Source organism: Bathycoccus prasinos, assembly GCF_002220235.1.
Source record: "Bathycoccus prasinos genomic : Chromosome_14".
NCBI classification, from domain to species: domain Eukaryota; kingdom Viridiplantae; phylum Chlorophyta; class Mamiellophyceae; order Mamiellales; family Bathycoccaceae; genus Bathycoccus; species Bathycoccus prasinos.
The window spans coordinates 564,834-581,653 of NC_023995.1; the positions used below are offsets into that span (position 1 = coordinate 564,834).

Consider the following 16,820-nt stretch of genomic DNA (forward strand, 5'->3'; position numbering starts at 1 on the left):
GGTGAGTTCACAAAATCGTTCATTTGTCAATATGTTCTCACCTTTCTTTGAAGTGAAACTGATAGCATTCTTGACATTGCCCACTGAAAAGAGTGCAACTAATGTGCAGGAGCAAAATAGGGCCCATCTCAACGACTTGAATGCTCTCATCGAAAATGAGAACATATTTGCGATAGTCTTAGGTTTAATACTAGAACCACTGAAGCAACTAGAGTCAAGTGGAGGAGCAAATTTCAAAACTAACGAGTCAAAATCTCTTCAGCTGATTTTAACATTTTATCGGAACTTGTTCATAATCGCAGAGGAAGAGAATAATACGCGAGTTAAGAAGATACTTTCCTCTTGTCTCTTCAAATACAACTTTTTGGATGTTTTGCTAGTGTTGGTGCAGAATCATAAGAAAATTCTTGGTCATGAAGACACAGCTTTAGCGGTTGAGATTTTACAATTGTTATTTCGTGGCATTCCGCCAGACAAATTAGCAGAAGAGCTCAGCAATGCACAAAATAAGGATCAAGACATTTTTACTCATGATAGCTTGAAATTTCCTTATCAAACGAAAAAGCATATACCCAGGTTCAATGGAAAATTTGAACCAAAAAGTGTGCGTCGTGTGGTCGAAATGAGCGGAAAAATAAAAAAATCACACATTCACCCTGTTCTTTGCCCAGAAAAGTCCTATTTTATTGACAAAAGTATACCTCAATTTTGGGTTGCATTATTAGATTCCACTTATTTTGGAGCGTTTATATTTCATGCGTGGAGAGATATCGTGAGAACTAGTGGAGATGTTGAACAAAGAGCTACAGAATGGCAAACTAGAAGTTATAATCTCTTGCGATTCTCAACTTTTGGTTTACGTATCCTCTCCAAGTTCTTTCATAAGAATGCCTTGAAAGACAAGATAAGCATTAAATGCGTCGCTGATATTTTTGATTCTTCTTTTGTTCACTGGCTGAGAATGGAATGGATAGCTCTAGAAAACAAAAAAGATTACTATGGAGCTAACATAGTTTGTTGCATGCTAGTAGAAATAACGTCAATTGTCTATAATATTTCTGTTCATGGAACTTCAGCTGAAAAGGATGCTAGCAAATTTCTCATTCGTGAATTATACTTTAAATCAAAGACTGAAAGTCTCTTGGAACAAGTTTGTATTTCATTGAAGAGCTTTAAGAGCAAATATCCTTCAGCATACTTATTTTCTCTGATCAATTTGCTGAGTTCTTCTCTGACTATTATGAAGACGCATCAAAGTCAGTATGAAGGCATTCGTAAGTACGGGAATATTCATGATAATTCAATAATCTACTACCACATGAGACTACTAAAGGGTAGAAATAAAAATGAATCACTTCTAGGTTCAGTTTATATCTATCTACAGAGTTTAGTGAGTGCAAATTGTGTAGAAAGGCTGTTCTCATTTAGGCACCTTGATTGTTTGCACGACTATTGTGTGATGTCGCGAAGAGAACCGGAACATATTTCTGAATATGCCCTGCTATTGCAACAAGAATGTCACTTTGTGTTGAATTGCTTCCACTTAGCAGTTACAAGACCAGCAGAACATCTCAATGAAAAAAAGAGATTATTTTTAGAGGTGTTATTTTCTTAAAGTGTTGTGATTTGATATTATCTTGAGGGACTTTCCTTTATCTATTTTGAAAAGGTCTAGAGAGGCTTAAAAACTTGAATTGCCTCCATGTAACCTTTGGTATATACCAGTATTTAAGAGATATTTTTCTTTCAGGATCTCGGTATATAAGCACTCTCTGTATTCCTGCAATGTTTTCCCCTTGAGGTCAACTAAAGATAATTTATTTTGACAGAAGGACTTAGATTTGCGGTTGAAATTTTGTGTCAAATCTGTTTCTACGATCTTATTCTCTTCGGCTGTATCCATGAAACGACGAAAAATAATATCTCTGAGACCACTGCTAGCAGTTATTCTCTTTTGCGGATCACATGCCAGTAGTCCATTTAGTAGTCTTACCAATGGTTTCTTGTGCATGAGTTTCTATTCATAAATATGAAAGCTTCTTGCAAGTACAGGACTTTTTTTTACCTTCGAAAAATGATCAAATTTAGCACCAGATATCATATCCGTGAGAATTGCACCACTCATATTCTTCAAATCCCATGACATAGAGTACAAAGTTGTTTTCTGGAAAAAAATTGAGGGATAGTACTTCAAGGATATTAAATTGCATTTTACTTTCAATATGATTCTGATCTGGTGTGCGGTTGAGGTTCCAGGAAATAAAACACGCCTAGATAAAAAGTATGAACTCTTTCGATTGATTTGAGGGATTTGATTGCAATGTACCTTTGAAATAGCTCTCCAGTAATGCAACCCACGGACCAGATATCTACAGCTTTTGAGTATGCTTTGCATTTCATTAAAATCTCAGGAGCTCGATACCTATTCTTTTTGGTGATTTTTTATGAGAAGATTTTTTCACTGGGTCGCATACCATCTCGTTGCTACGTACGATGTTAAATCGCATGCATATCTTTGTGTTTGTTTACAGAATATTCCACGCGCTAGGCCGAAATCGGCAAGTTTAATTTGACAGTCTTGGTTTATTAATATATTGCTAGGCTTTTTTTTGAAGAGGTTTTTTAAAAAGCAGTCCGAAGTGAATCTTTCTACCTTTATGTCTCTATGGATTATATCTTTACTATGAATGTATTGTAAGGTGATCAGGATCTGATATAGCACATAGTAATTATGTACTGTTTTCAGCTGGTTTGACCTACACACTTCAATTTTCGTGTAATGTAAAATAGGTTTCCATTTGTAACTTTGAAAGTCCAACCTGCGTGTAAATCAGCCTCCATGTGCTCAAAAACCATGTATATATCAGAGTCGATTCCACATCTAAAAATATTAAGTAGTCTAGAGAATTTATTGCAAGTTAGACTTAAAAACAGTGGAATGAATGTCGTACTTGGTAATATTCTTATGTTTATCCAGAATTTTTAAGCAGAACATTTCTCGAGTTGTACGCTGGTATTTAAAACTGTTAGAAGAGCACGCTATCCTTCTCATATAACTGGCCACCTTTGCATCTCTTTGATTGCGAAAAGCCTCAGTAATCCTTTTAATTGCAATTTTTTTGCCATTGCTCTTATCTATTGATTGCCAAACCGTTCCATATGCCTTTCGAAGGAATAAAAAAGGTTTTGTTCGGTCAAGAAAGTCAATACCCCTTGTCCTATTTTTTTGTGAATTGTGTATTTTTGGGTTATATGACTTTCTATTTCTCTACAGTATTTGTGTAAAGTTACGTGTATTTCAAAAGTAACGAATGCTAAACCTCATGATGATAAAATGATGATATTGCTCATGCTTTGATTTTTAATGCATATAGTTGACAACGATAATGGCGTTTATAATTAAAGCTTTTTTTAGAAAAAAGCGATTATTTTTTACCTCCACTACCACAAAAACATCAAACTGTCAAAAATAAACTGCCTTCGTCAGAAAGAAATTGTTTGCAAAATTTACCCGTAAAAACATTCAACCATATGATCTCTTTACGAGCTTTTTTTTTCTCTTAACCACAGCACAGTATACTATAGCCATATGTTTTCTAAGTGGTCTATAATAACATGCCCTGAAAAAGTTTATTCAATTCATCAACCTCAAGCATACCATAGCCTTTTAACACTTCTCGTGGGTACACTTGAAGAAGTATATTGAAGAATTGAACATGTGCTTCCACTATATTTGAAAAGATTGGTTTGAGTAGTAAAGCTTGAGTCTCTGTTCCCCGGATATAAATCTTCAGAGAATTCATCATATCAATGAAGGAAGTTTCAAGCGAGCTGTTCACACTGCAAATAACTTCTGCAACTCTTTTCTCAGATCCAAAAGCTGAAGTGGACAATTTTTTACCATCCCCTTCGGAGAATTCAAAAGCTGTTACTTTCGTGATAAAACGAAGCATTGGCTCAACAGTTGATTTTGTAACAGTCATGATGAAGGCTTCACATCCAATTTTTAATTTTTTTTCGAGTTCTTTCTTTGAATTCACGGTAGACTCCAGGACGTGGGGTCGTCCTTCAGAGGCAAGAACAAAAAAAGCATTGTCTTGAGACAGTGCAAACAACGATAATTCTCCTGCAAATATACGCTGCATATGACCTCGCATATGGCTAAAATCAAGTTCCTTTACTTCTATTGTGTATTCTGCATCGAATGGAGCAATTTGTTCCCTTAGAATAAGAAGATGTTTAATCAGAAATAGCTGCCCATCCGATGCTCCAGAAGTCCGAGATATTATCTTACTTGCAAGTATAATATTATCTGTGCATAAACTGATAGCTTCTTGTGCCAGCCCTGAAAAGGTCGTTGATTCAATACATCGGTATAGACTACTTAAACATTTCAAAGTTTTCTCAAGCGGAGGGTACCAAAGAGCACTTTGACTAGACAAATTGAGGGAGTTCTTCTTGGTCAAGTTATTGCAAAACATGAGCTTTTTCGGATAATCAATATCCATCGAAGATGGGATGTAGTTACCAACTTCGTCACGCAAAAATGTTTGTGCTCGGTATATCATTCGTTCCTGTATATCAGCCAGCATATGGTACAATATAGGAGAAAGTGCTAAAAGCGTTTCTTCATCGTCAGCAAGTATTCCTTCTAGAATTTCGCCCTTGATGATTTCAGCTAGTTTTGCAAGCTCATGTACATTTCCTGGAGTATTTTCGTAAAATAAGTCAAAAAAATTATTTCTGAAGAAGTAAATTACCTATATGGATGTATATCGGCCTCAATACATCGTAAATAAGGCCGCCAAAAGAGTTCATGAGAGGAACCAAAGCATCACTACGTTGATTCATCGCAAATAACTGTTTGAAAAGTCTGATTTCCGCCATAGCAAGATCCATTAGATATGTAATTCCTGTACGAGTAAGGCTTTGCACATCTTGAGCAGCTTTCACAACAATTTCATGCATTTTTAGTCGAACCGCGCCAGATAACAGCCTTGAACGCTCTTCGCAGTATAAATTATGACAGTCTTTCATCAGTAATTTATATTCTGCTTTCTGGGTTCGTTTTTCAATCTCACCGATCAAAAACTTCAAATCTTGTGAAAAAGTGGCATATTTCACATAAAATATAGAGGTTACTACATGTTCTTCTGAAGTTTCGAACCAAGTTTCAATTTCTTTGATAACTTTTTTATGGAGAACTTCGGAATTCTGCACACCTTGCCCCTGTTGCACTTTCATGCAGCTTTTTGATATAGAAATATTTATTTCATTTAAAAGTGCAATAAAGCGAAACCGTATTGAAGCAAGAGCCCTGCTACGAAGCTGCTGTAACTTCAGACTATAGTTATTTCCACCAGCATATTGTTGATGTTCCCCAATAAATTCTATGCAGGAGTCTAGATGTTCAAGCAGATGGATAAAATCGACTAAAGAGCTTTTATCCAGCGTAGACGTGTCTACAAGAAGATTCGATTCTGAAAGTGAGCCAGTAACATTATCAATCTCATCAAAAAATACAAGCTTTGACATAATTGCTTTGGCGAACTGACACAGATATTCTATTTCACGCATGAGTCTCTGGCAATCATTTCTTAACGTCTCTCCTCTTTTCTCAATACCATCATGGATAGCTACTACGATAGAGACGCTTCTACACCCATCGTAAATTTTTGTCAAAAGGCAGTCACAGCTTGAACATAATTTGGTCAATTTGTGAGCATAGGAACGATATCTTTCGTCAGCCTCGTGGGCAAGTGTTGCGTCGATTGTACTGTACCATGCGTGAAAATTCTGAGCATCATGCACAACAGTAACTGGATTATCCAATAGTGCATGTCGTTCAGAGCTGGATAGTTGTGGGTCGAGAGGAGCGTTGAGCGTATCGTGCCCGAGATTCGTCCTGTTCTTATTACATTTCTTCAAATTATTGTCTCGTCCACAGGAAGTTGTCAAAAAAGCAAGAATACTTAGTTGCTGCTTCGTGAGCGTTGTAGTGTGTTCCCACCCGTGCGTTACAGTATATCCTATCTTGATCGTGACATGCGATTTATCAGTACTTGAGATGTGCAAAGACGGAACCTCTGTGCGTTGTTCCATACTTCGTTTGAGTGAGCTATCCGGGGGTTTGTGAAAACTCTTATTCATAATTTAGGGTTTAAATAAGATTCAAAAGACATACAAGGGTAATATAAGATGATGGAGAGAATATGATATGATGCATAGGCCATATGGCCATATGGCATATATGGCCATATGGCATATAGCATATGTACGAGGTGTTTATCCGCGAAAAAAAAATGTTCGAGTCAAACCCCTTAACCACTCGGGCACGTCTGCGACTGTTGTTCGCAGACGGCAGGATTCGAACCTGCGCAGGCGAAGCCTATTTGATTTCTAAACTTTCACTTGAGCTTGTCGAATTTAACGTACAAAAAATGAGAAAAAATGCCCCCCCCCGCGAAAATAATATTTTTTTTGTTTGCGATGGGAAGAGTTACATATGATATGCATGATGCGTAAGCACGAAAAAAGTAAAAGTTTTTACGTAATTCATCGGTATATGGCCGTATATTATTTACAAGGTGGCCATATATACTCTCTTCTTATCTATATTTCTTCCTTTCTTCTCTTAATAGTAGGCTGTGGAACATCCGTCGTCCTCGAAAACAGTCCAAAAATAATTCTGAACTGAACTTATTACCGTGTTACTGTGTTTGTATCCAACAGCTTTTAGGGCAGCCTCAAGAGCAAATAGATTAATGAAACTTCACGCTAATGTTACATCCTCGTTCCAAGGTCGAAGCAGTATATTGACGGTATGTCAGTCACATATTCACGTTTGATTCGAGTAATTGACTTAGCGAATACCTGTAGTTGAGGAACGTACCTCGGGCGTTGAAAAAGTTGACATTGAGAACTTCTATGTCCTTGAAAACTGGAATCGTAGGTCGGTTTCATTATCACTCACAATATAAGATGTGAAACTGATGAAAATTTTTAGGACTCCCAAATGTAGGAAAGAGTACTTTGTTTAACGCTTTAACGGAGAATGCTGCAGCACAAGTAACTTGTTAGCTTTTTTATGCCCCAAAACTGACAATATAAATAGACTGCCAACTTTCCATTTTGCACAATTGAACCCAATGTTGGAATAGTTGCGGTACCTGACGAGCGACTTAAAGTGCTTTCTCAAATTTCTTCATCTGAAAATATAATACCTGCTTTTGTTGAGATAGTAGATATAGCTGGTTTAGTAAAAGTTGGAAAGTTTCACTTTAAGATGAAAATATTAAAAAGTAGAATAGGGTGCTTCAGAGGGCCAGGGACTAGGGAACAAATTTCTCTCAAATATACGTGAATGTGACGCGATTATTCATACTGTTCGATGCTTTGATGATGACGAGGTTTTTATTTTGTCAGATACCGCAGAAATAACAAAAATTATAATCTTATCATAGGTGATACATGTTGATGGGCGCGTGAATCCTGTAGAAGATGTAGCAACAATCAATTTTGAGTTAGCTCTGTCTGATTTGCTGCAAGTTGAAAGGAGAATCGATAGATTAAAGAAGGGGAAAGCTAAGGTTCGATCTTCAAGGCATTTGAAAACTACAATTTTATGTCCTTCAATAGAGTCCCACAGAAAAAGCACAAGAAGCAGCAGAACTTGAAGTGCTTGAAAGGGTATCTCTATCACTAGAAAGTGGAATTCCAGTTCGTGTTCTCAAACTCTGTGAGGTAATCGTAAATTAATGGTTGACCGAGGATGATAATGCTTTTTAATGATAAAGGATGAAAGTGTGTTGCTGTCTACTCTCAATTTACTGACTCAAAAACCGTGTATATATGCTGCAAATGTTTGTGAAAGTGACTTGCGCACGAAGGTGAAATTCATCAAAAGATCTTATAATGTATGAATATATTCTTTGTGAAGGGAAGTGGAAATATTTACGTAGAGAATTTGCTTGATCTTGCAAATAGTGAAGGCTCTGCTGTTTGTATTGTGTCTGCAAAGGTAAAAAGTTTTTTCTACTCGAAAACTTACTTTTATTTGATTTCATTGTAAAGATCGAATCCGAACTTGTACAAATGGAACTTGAAGAACGGGAATTCTTCCTTGAAGAGTTAGGAGTAAAAGAAGTGGGTCTTCCTGCTCTTGTACGATTTTTAAAGTTTGTTTTGTATCTCTACTAATTAGAATATATAGGTCAGAGCTGTGTACAAGCAACTAAAGCTTCAAACATATTTTACAACGGGTGAAAAAGAAACACGAGCCTGGACCACGAAGGTTTTTAAACTGCTACATATTTTTTTCATCTCAAATGTGAAACCAAGATTGGCGCCACTGCTCCACAAGCTGCGGGTGTTATACACACTGACTTCGAACGCGGATTTATCAAGTAAGAGGATTTAATTCAGGCAATCTTTTTCAAATTACATTCTTTACAAAGGGCGGAAACTGTCTCATACCAAGACTATGTTGTTAGTGAAGGTTTTGCAAAGGCCAAGGTACGCATAAAAATATCGTGAAACTTTTGATTATAAACTTTGAAATCAAGGAAAAGGGACTTTGGAGACTCGAGGGAAAGGAGTACGTTGTCAAGGAAGGAGATATCATGGTTTTCAAATTTAATGTATGAGAATCAAAATTGCAAAATACTTCTCATAAACAAAAAAATTCTTGGTATCAGATACTCGTACTACCGGGTACTCAAGTTCAAAGAATTTGGTTCTTAGAGACCCGAAACAATTACACAAAGTGAGAAGTATCCTGATTCAAGACACATGTATTCATATAGAAATGATGATTTCTCGCCACATTTGCAAGCCTGGATCTTCATCTGCATCATCATATAAAACTGAATGAGTAAAGCTAAGAGGGTCAAAGTTTGTAATTGTACCTCCAAAAAATTCATTGTCGTGAGACCATAAAATTTTAACTCGCTTCCCAACTGCACGAGCTTGCAAAAGCGCTATCGCAGCTCCTTGATGACCTTGATGGGCCAGTCGTGTTGATAAAATTAACGGACAAGAGTCATATAAAGATCTAGAAGGTTCTTTTGTAACTTGCTGTTCTTTCCTCATAGGATTTGTCTGAAGTCGTAGCGATGTTTGTAAATTTTTAGTTTTTGCATCTAAGACTCTTTTATTAGCTTTTATACAAACTTTACAATTCCCACAAGGCTGTGCTTTCTTTAAAGATGGCGTCGTCCCTTGCTCAAATATGTCAAAATAATCCAAATTTTGAGCTCGAAACTTTGACAATGCTTGATCAATGGACACAATGTAATTTTCTTTTTGAGAAGAACATATTAGCTGGCTTCGTGCACGTCCATATGAAGAAAAGAACTCTTGGCATTCGGTCTCTTTTGAAGATATCAAAATTTGATCACTCCCCATAATTACGAACTGATGATCGCTCGTAATCGGAGTGTATGAGTCTTTAATTGAGTCGCACTTTAAAATAGTTGCTCCTTTTGATCGAACAGAAATAACTGGCCAGAGCACTTTTGGTGACATATTTCCGTATAGGCTATATGAGGCGAACATAATCTTCTCTCCTTCTGACTCATTCGAATCATTAGTTGGACTATTGTTATCATTCTGATTTTCACAGTAGATTTGTGGTTCGTCTGATTCAGATACATCACTTGACGAGCCTAAACGTTCTTGCACTACTGGCTTATGTGTTCTGAGCATACCATTTACTACAAAATCCAAAAGTTCAAAACCTTGCTTTTTCAAACGCATTAGAAACTTTTTGCAAATTGTTGAATTTGGAATATCGTCTCCATAGCGCAAAAAGTCGCCGAGTTTTATATATGGGTAAAGTTTAGGCGAAGAACTTATTCCTGAGATCCCATATCGTCCTTTCCAGAATAACTGGGGTGAAACATTCCAAGCACAGCAGGGCCATGCAGATGTGTCCCGGAATCCTGGACATTCTGCTACAAATGGTCTTCCGATTGAAGCCATCATAAATTTAGAAATATAAGGTTCATTCAATTGTTGACCAATCCAAAAAAATATAGGTACTGCACAAGAATTCCCAAGAACTGATAAACGCTTTTGAGTCTGGATTTTGCAGTCAAATTTACTTGCAGCTGGCTTATCTGGATTGATAATAGGGTAACATGATTCAGTCCACCCTTCGGGGAACCCGAATAACCTCTCAGCATCCCTAACATCAAGCATCGTGCAACTTTTTTTTGTATCATTGATATTATTGTACGCATTACGTACAATACAAGTTCGCCTTCCATTAGCAGTCGTTAAACAGTGCAGAATATTTAGGTACGGAGGATGACGTTTTTCTCCAAGATCCACACAAGCTACAGTATTTGAGTCAATACTGGGTTGTTGACACGAGCAAGTGTAACATTCATTAGATTTACTTGGAAACATATTTGAGCACTGTCCTTGGCAATGGATGTCCTGGGACAATAGTATATCCCTTGGATCTCCATGAATTGAAGCAACAATAAAAACACGCGAACGACTATGAGGAATTCCAAATGATGCCAAGTCGACGACTCGATACGCCCAACGGTAATCGAGCTGTTCGAGCTCTCTAGTTATGTATGCAATACCAGGTTGTTGTGGGGGAGTCTGATTCCAATGCCAATTAAGTAGCCCGGGTACATTTTCAAAAATGACCCATGGCACCTTCTTGCTTCGGAGTAAACGAAAAACATGTGAAACAAGACTAGAGCGTAGTCCCTTTTCAATCCCTGCTCGATTCTGATTCTCAGTTGATAAGTCTTGACAAGGGAAACCTGCCACGACGATATCTGTTTCTTCAGGAAGACTTTGAAGTGTAACTATATCTAAAACTATTGCGGTTGCAGGGAAATTTTTTTTAAGCACCTGGATACAATGCGGATTATTCTCCACCTGAAGAATAATTTCATGGCCCGCATTAACTAATCTGTGTATAAGGTTAGCGAATTTGAGTATGGAAGATATTTCTCACCCCAAATCTATACCGCCTATACCGGAAAATAAAGAAACAACTTTCATTCCTTTTTCCTTGGAGTTTTCATATTTTCTTGGAGTAATTTTTCATTTTACTGAAATTCCGAGTGAGTGGTGAATAGATGAATGGTTACCTTCGATAGAGTTTAGGACAAGAACTCACACGCGACTTTGTCCTTATTTTGGCGCTTTATTTCTTCACAGCTTTAATGAAATTCTCTCTTCGAAGTACTATCAAATATGAACCATTTTTTTATACTTCCTTGCTTTTTTTTTAACGATACTTGGACCTATACGCAATAATTCGTACCACACCCTTGGGGAGTCTAAAAACCTGGATAAAAAACCCTAAATTACACAATAGAGCATGGTAAACCTGAAAGTGGAATGGATGTAGGTACCACATGGTACTATATATTCATCTATCAAAACATGCAAACAACAAAAGAATATATTCGAAGATCCTTTCGCAGGAAAAAAATTTTATTGACCCGTACAAAAAAATTCGCACAAATAACAATGTATTGAATCATATGCATTAAAATGAGGAAAGATGGATATCACTAAATATATCACTAAAAATCCACATAATGAGCAGACCAAGACTTCATATTTTGCATATTGTATTCGTTTCGCACGAAGTGATCACCTATTAGTACATTGAAAAAAATCTGTATTTTTGAGTATCTTAGGAACTGAACATTCAGTCAGTATTGTCGTGATGTATCTGTGAAAATATTGTTAGCTTGTGACTAATCAGTATTTAAAATTAAGGTTTAAACCTTAAAACCAAATATTCGTGGCACATAATTATATTTAATTCTCTTTGGTTGAAGATGCTGGTAAGTCAATAGAAAAAGATGTGGAAACGTCGTTCCAAAATATGCGCCATCAATAGTTCCCTGAAACTTATTCCGTGGAAAATATAAATCCTATTATAGTTTTGAAATAAATCAAACAAAATGTACACATTAAATATATACGTACCTGGCAGCTTGGACAAAATATTTTTAAAGTAGCTGTGCGAAAAATATCGGATGTACCGACTGGAAGGCATGACTGGTTGTTGCACGCAATGCGAGGGCACCTTCCAAAATGGCTTTGTTTAAACTTTTCTAACATCGATATCATACCACGACTGCTCAATATGTATCGAGCATGAATGAGGCCATAGAGAAGTTCCGCCGCAGATTCCACAAGTTCATGTTGCTGTTCAGTCAGCTTGCTACCATTAGGACTTTCGATGTCCAATATCATATCGAGGGCGTAGTCATAGTAAGGGATCACCGAGCTAAGACCACTTAAATTAAAGTCGTCTTGAATGTACTCTTCGTCAACTTCGCAAAAAAACTCATTTCCTTTTAAGGCGCAGAACCATGATATCCAGCTTTGCTCATTTTCATCCGATGAATATGACGTCGAATTATCCTCTAAAGAGCTTTGATGACGCTCATCAAGCGGGTTACACGTATTCAAGCTCATTTCCCGACTTAGAATGAGATCGAGATATTCGTTTACTTAGGAAGAGGCTACTGCGCTCGCGTTCACGAGGATATTTTTTCTTGAAAGAATGCCTTTCATATACTTTGTTGCGACTAGCTTGCCAGCTACTTACGTCGGTGAATATAAGGTTCGACTGGATATCATTTTCTTCAAGACAAGTGCACAAGTCGGCTTCGTGACTTGCTTTTTGCCTTTTTCTCATTTGGCATTTTTTTTTGTCTTTTCGCTTTCAGCCCTGCATGCCACTCAACTTAAGAACGGTTAGATTTTTTTTTTCAAAAACAAGGGTATAGCATATGATCATATCAGATGCTCCCCCCATATGTTATATAAGATGATATGGTATCCCGAAGGAAAAAAAGAAAAAAAAGAAAAATTCTGAACTGGGCGTCCCAGGGGATACGAGTCGTATGCATAGAGAGTTCGTCACACACACACGCAGCAGTGTGCAAAGCGCGTACTACAGCGAATGCGCAAAAAAATTATAATTTCGATTCGGTGGACACCTGGACTTCAAAAAGGAGAAGGTATGCGAATACGAGCAGTATTTGGATAATTAAATAAAATGTGAACGTGGGTGCGCTGCACGCATAGCTTTCAAAAGAAACAAGACCTCTATATACAGTACCAGTACTGCTGTGTATGCATGCAACAATAAGAAAAAACACATTGATTATATACAAAGAAAATTCTTCAAAAATTACCAACGACCGAGTGCCATCCCAACTACTCCAACAAGCCCAGCTGCTGCTGAAGCAACATTCGCAGCCAATTGCGTTTCTTCATAGAACTTCGCCCCTTTCTTACCAACGTTCACAACAAGCTCGTGCGTGGTCTCGTTTGGTTCAAGATTGGATCGGAGCATCAACTCATATAAGCTAACTACTTTCTCATAATCACCACATATGTCAGCAGCATAAATTAGGGCATTGTAAGTATGAATAGTCTCTGATATATTTTCAGAAGCCATGAGATTTCTCACATCCAGTGCAGCTCTTAAATCATGCTTTACAGCATGCCCAAGGATAAGACCAACGAAAGAATAGTCATCTGGAAAAATACCTTCCTTTCGCATAAGATTGTACAAGCAGCGAGCACGAAATGTTTCACCACTTCTTCCGTAAGCTGTAATTAGAGTACTGAACGTGATAGATGTAGTTGGTACACCACGAGCACGCATAGAGTGGAATATACTTTCAGCGGTAGACCATTCTCCACATTTCCCACACGCACTTAACACTACATTATAATGGATTTCATTTGGTACGAATTCTTCCTTGTTATTCACCATGTTAAATTGTTCCAACTTTCTCAGAAGATTCACTGCGCTGCTCGACATTAAAGACTTTTCATATCCATTTAACATGGTCGTGTGAGCTCGTGCATTCGGTAGAAATCCATAGCCACCTTCAGATCTATCGATCCTCATTCTATTGTATATTTGCTCTGCATCTTTGACCTTTCCGGAATTTATGTATGCTTGCATTATTGCAGTACAGGTTTGAATATTTTTTGGACATTTTGAAGAGTGAAAAATATCAAGAGCTTCCTGGTATGCTCTACAGGATGTGAAAGCACAGATTATATCAACGAAGAGGCGACCATCCAACTTCTCAAATTTCAGAGCAGAGTGCGTAGCCGAACGAACTCCATCGATATTATTTGCCGCTCCGAAAGCACTCACCAGAGCACTAATGACAGGTAGATCTGGTTCAATATCATTTTCTCTCATCCTTGGAATTAGCAATAAAGCCTAATTTAAGTGAAAAAAGAACAAAGTTAGTACAGTAATATAAAGAAATTGAAATAAGGTATGAAAAGAACTTACTCTTTGCGCACCATTTTTCCCACCACGTACACCTGTCCGAATAAGCGCACTGTATGTAAAAACATTCGGAATAAGTCCGTTACTTATCATATCATCGAAAATATCAAAAGCTAAAACCCAACTATCACCTCTGACGTTCTGACCAATTGCTTGAATATAGGCCGTATATGTGAATGCGGTTGGTCTTACTAATTTACTATCACATGAAGTTTGACTCCACCCGAAAGCAAAATCAGCTTCGCTTAAGTATCCTCGCTTACCTGCAACTGTTATTACGGTAGTTACAATGTGAGCATTTGGAAGCTTGGCCGAGTTTTCGACAAGTTTCCGAAACGCTAAGAAAACTACCTGAAAGAACTCATCATCTTTTCCGAACACCCGGAATTTTTCATTAAGTTTTCGTACAGCTACTTCATGATTAGTTGCAGCATTAAGAGAATATTCTTGCACTAAAAAGTTTGCGTAAGATTCGTGTTCAGTTGTAATTTCAGACAATAAGTCAGATACGGGCCCACGTTTTTTTAAGAACGCTGAAAACTTCGCTTTCTGTTTTCTCTTGCATCGCCTGTATAGTATCATTTTCTTTGAAGAATTTACAGGGTAATAAAGAGCATGACAGCACGTCACCATTTTTGTGAATACTTATTAGGTGCACCTTGGCATATTGCCGTCTTCCTATCTGTTTGCTTCATCCATTTTTGACGTAGTCACAAATAAAAACGAGCTCGGCTAGAAAAGTCGAAACCCTAAATCATACAAGAAGTAAGTACTTTTCCCGGACTCAGAGGAACAATAACAGCTCGACGAACGGCTCTAAAGAAAAGTTACCCATTTGCTTTGCTGTAATCTAGATACTGAAAGAACTATTTAATTACTAAGGTATCGGCTGGAACAACAGTAAGTTTTCCCCGCCAGTTTTTTCTTATGCTCGAACTTTGAACTGTATTTAATTTCAAGAGCAAGCGAAAGAAGAAGGGCTAATGGGTAGAGATGATGCCCAAACCTAGCCACTTTTATGCGCGCCTAAAGAGTTCGACAAATATTGTTTTCGGTCGCGCACATTTTCTTCAGTCTTTCAAAACAAAATATACATATAGAAATCTATATGGGAATGCGGACCTATTTGAAAAGACCACATTGAAGATAATCCGCGACAAATATGAGCAAGGTACGGCCTTGACAGCTGTTACTGCATATGATTATTCTAGCGCTATACATGTAAGTTTTCATTTCTGCACTTCATAACAATATACTTACTTTTTATTTCAGGTGGATCAAGCAGACATAGATATTCTGCTTGTTGGTGACTCTGCTTCCATGGTTATTCATGGTCACGATACAACACTACCAATTACACTTGAGGAAATGCTAGTACATTGTCGATCTGTTTCACGTGGTGCTAAAAAAGCTTTCTTGGTTGGCGACATTCCCTTTGGAAGTTATGAAAGTGATGACGAACATTTGTTGAAAGCAGCTATTAGGATACTGAAAGAAGGAGGAATGCATGCGGTCAAGTTAGAAGGTGGTGGTAATCTTCGTGTTTCGTCTGTTCGTAAATTAAATCAAGCCGGTATTGCTGTTATGGGTCATATCGGCTTAACTCCGCAATCTGTAAGTCTCTTTGGTGGATTCCGACCTCAAGGAAATAATGCGAGGGCCGCAGTGAGGCTGGTTGAGCAGGCTATTGAGTTGCAAGATGCTGGTTGTTTTTCAATTGTGCTAGAGTGCTTGCCTGATTGTGTGTCTGCAGCTATCACTTCTTCCGTCAATATTCCTACGATTGGGATAGGAGCAGGTTCCAGCACTAATGGTCAAATTTTAGTTTATCATGATCTCCTTGGATTTCTGCAACATCCCCACCACGCAAAAGTTACACCAAAATTTTGCAAGCAATATGCGCAAGTTGGTAAAGTTATTAATGACGCAATGCTACACTTTAAAAACGATGTTGCTACTGGTGTATTTCCAGGAGCATTATTTTCTCCTTATATTCTGAAACTTCACGAGAGAGAAATATTTGTTGAGTTGCTCAAGAAGTCTGGATATTACGAAGCTGCAAGCAGTGTGGAAGCTTTTCAGTCTTCATAATTTATTGATGAACCATTAGATTAGAACCCGACCGTTTAGGTTGTGAAGGATGATACAGTTTTTTCACATTGTTGTACAAAAAAGAGGAACCTACCCCTGTAGGTACTGGTAGTATATGATAGACAATTCTATTTCTCGTATTTTTATGTACTGGTACCAGTACGAATTATCCTCCTCCTATTTTGAAATTCTCCACCCAAACAAAAAGAAGGTGTGGTGGTATGGTGGACGTGCAAACCTTCAAACCTTCGAACAAAATTTTTGTAGAAATGAAGTTTTGAGTAGTTGTGATGTTTCACTGTTGGTTCTCCACAGGCAGTGAGGCAGAGCTTCTTTTCTGGTTCTCACCAAAAAAATAGCAAAAAGGTAAAAGCAAATATGGTGTATCCATACCTGTAGCAAAATATAAAAAAAACTCGCG

At 37.5% G+C, this 16,820-nt stretch overlaps 7 protein-coding genes across 7 annotated transcripts; 3 read left to right on the forward strand and 4 right to left on the reverse strand.

The window, feature by feature from the left end:
• Nucleotides 1-31: 31 nt before the first annotated feature.
• On the forward strand, nucleotides 32-1,615 carry Tim (Tim circadian rhythm control protein Timeless homolog; the record flags this gene model as incomplete). Its single annotated transcript, XM_007509070.1, has 1 exon — nucleotides 32-1,615. One exon carries the CDS (start codon nucleotides 32-34, stop codon nucleotides 1,613-1,615), a length of 1,584 nt encoding a protein of 527 aa, XP_007509132.1.
• A 66-nt stretch (nucleotides 1,616-1,681) lies between these two features.
• On the reverse strand, nucleotides 1,682-6,150 carry Bathy14g03110 (predicted protein; the record flags this gene model as incomplete). The annotated part of the gene is made up of 7 exons (XM_007509195.1): nucleotides 1,682-2,017; nucleotides 2,051-2,270; nucleotides 2,327-2,422; nucleotides 2,475-2,819; nucleotides 2,925-3,260; nucleotides 3,616-4,705; nucleotides 4,761-6,150. The coding sequence occupies 7 exons, from the start codon at nucleotides 6,148-6,150 to the stop codon at nucleotides 1,682-1,684; spliced, it is 3,813 nt and encodes a 1,270-aa protein (XP_007509257.1).
• Nucleotides 6,151-6,927: 777 nt separating this feature from the next.
• Bathy14g03120 (GTP-dependent nucleic acid-binding protein EngD) lies at nucleotides 6,928-8,645 on the forward strand (the record flags this gene model as incomplete). Its single annotated transcript, XM_007509280.1, has 13 exons — nucleotides 6,928-6,952; nucleotides 7,007-7,068; nucleotides 7,115-7,264; nucleotides 7,311-7,409; nucleotides 7,464-7,589; nucleotides 7,639-7,743; nucleotides 7,797-7,889; nucleotides 7,940-8,020; nucleotides 8,074-8,163; nucleotides 8,213-8,293; nucleotides 8,341-8,405; nucleotides 8,457-8,514; nucleotides 8,565-8,645. 13 exons carry the CDS (start codon nucleotides 6,928-6,930, stop codon nucleotides 8,643-8,645), a joined length of 1,116 nt encoding a protein of 371 aa, XP_007509342.1.
• Nucleotides 8,646-8,796: 151 nt separating this feature from the next.
• On the reverse strand, nucleotides 8,797-11,025 carry Bathy14g03130 (predicted protein; the record flags this gene model as incomplete). The annotated part of the gene is made up of 2 exons (XM_007509058.1): nucleotides 8,797-10,933; nucleotides 10,979-11,025. The coding sequence occupies 2 exons, from the start codon at nucleotides 11,023-11,025 to the stop codon at nucleotides 8,797-8,799; spliced, it is 2,184 nt and encodes a 727-aa protein (XP_007509120.1).
• Nucleotides 11,026-11,756: 731 nt separating this feature from the next.
• Nucleotides 11,757-12,462, reverse strand: Bathy14g03140 (predicted protein; the record flags this gene model as incomplete). Its single annotated transcript, XM_007509233.1, has 2 exons — nucleotides 11,757-11,912; nucleotides 11,968-12,462. 2 exons carry the CDS (start codon nucleotides 12,460-12,462, stop codon nucleotides 11,757-11,759), a joined length of 651 nt encoding a protein of 216 aa, XP_007509295.1.
• Nucleotides 12,463-13,183: 721 nt separating this feature from the next.
• Nucleotides 13,184-14,941, reverse strand: Bathy14g03150 (predicted protein; the record flags this gene model as incomplete). Its single annotated transcript, XM_007509000.1, has 2 exons — nucleotides 13,184-14,236; nucleotides 14,312-14,941. 2 exons carry the CDS (start codon nucleotides 14,939-14,941, stop codon nucleotides 13,184-13,186), a joined length of 1,683 nt encoding a protein of 560 aa, XP_007509062.1.
• Nucleotides 14,942-15,301: 360 nt separating this feature from the next.
• Nucleotides 15,302-16,399, forward strand: Bathy14g03160 (3-methyl-2-oxobutanoate hydroxymethyltransferase; the record flags this gene model as incomplete). The annotated part of the gene is made up of 2 exons (XM_007509091.1): nucleotides 15,302-15,529; nucleotides 15,581-16,399. The coding sequence occupies 2 exons, from the start codon at nucleotides 15,302-15,304 to the stop codon at nucleotides 16,397-16,399; spliced, it is 1,047 nt and encodes a 348-aa protein (XP_007509153.1).
• Nucleotides 16,400-16,820: the final 421 nt, after the last annotated feature.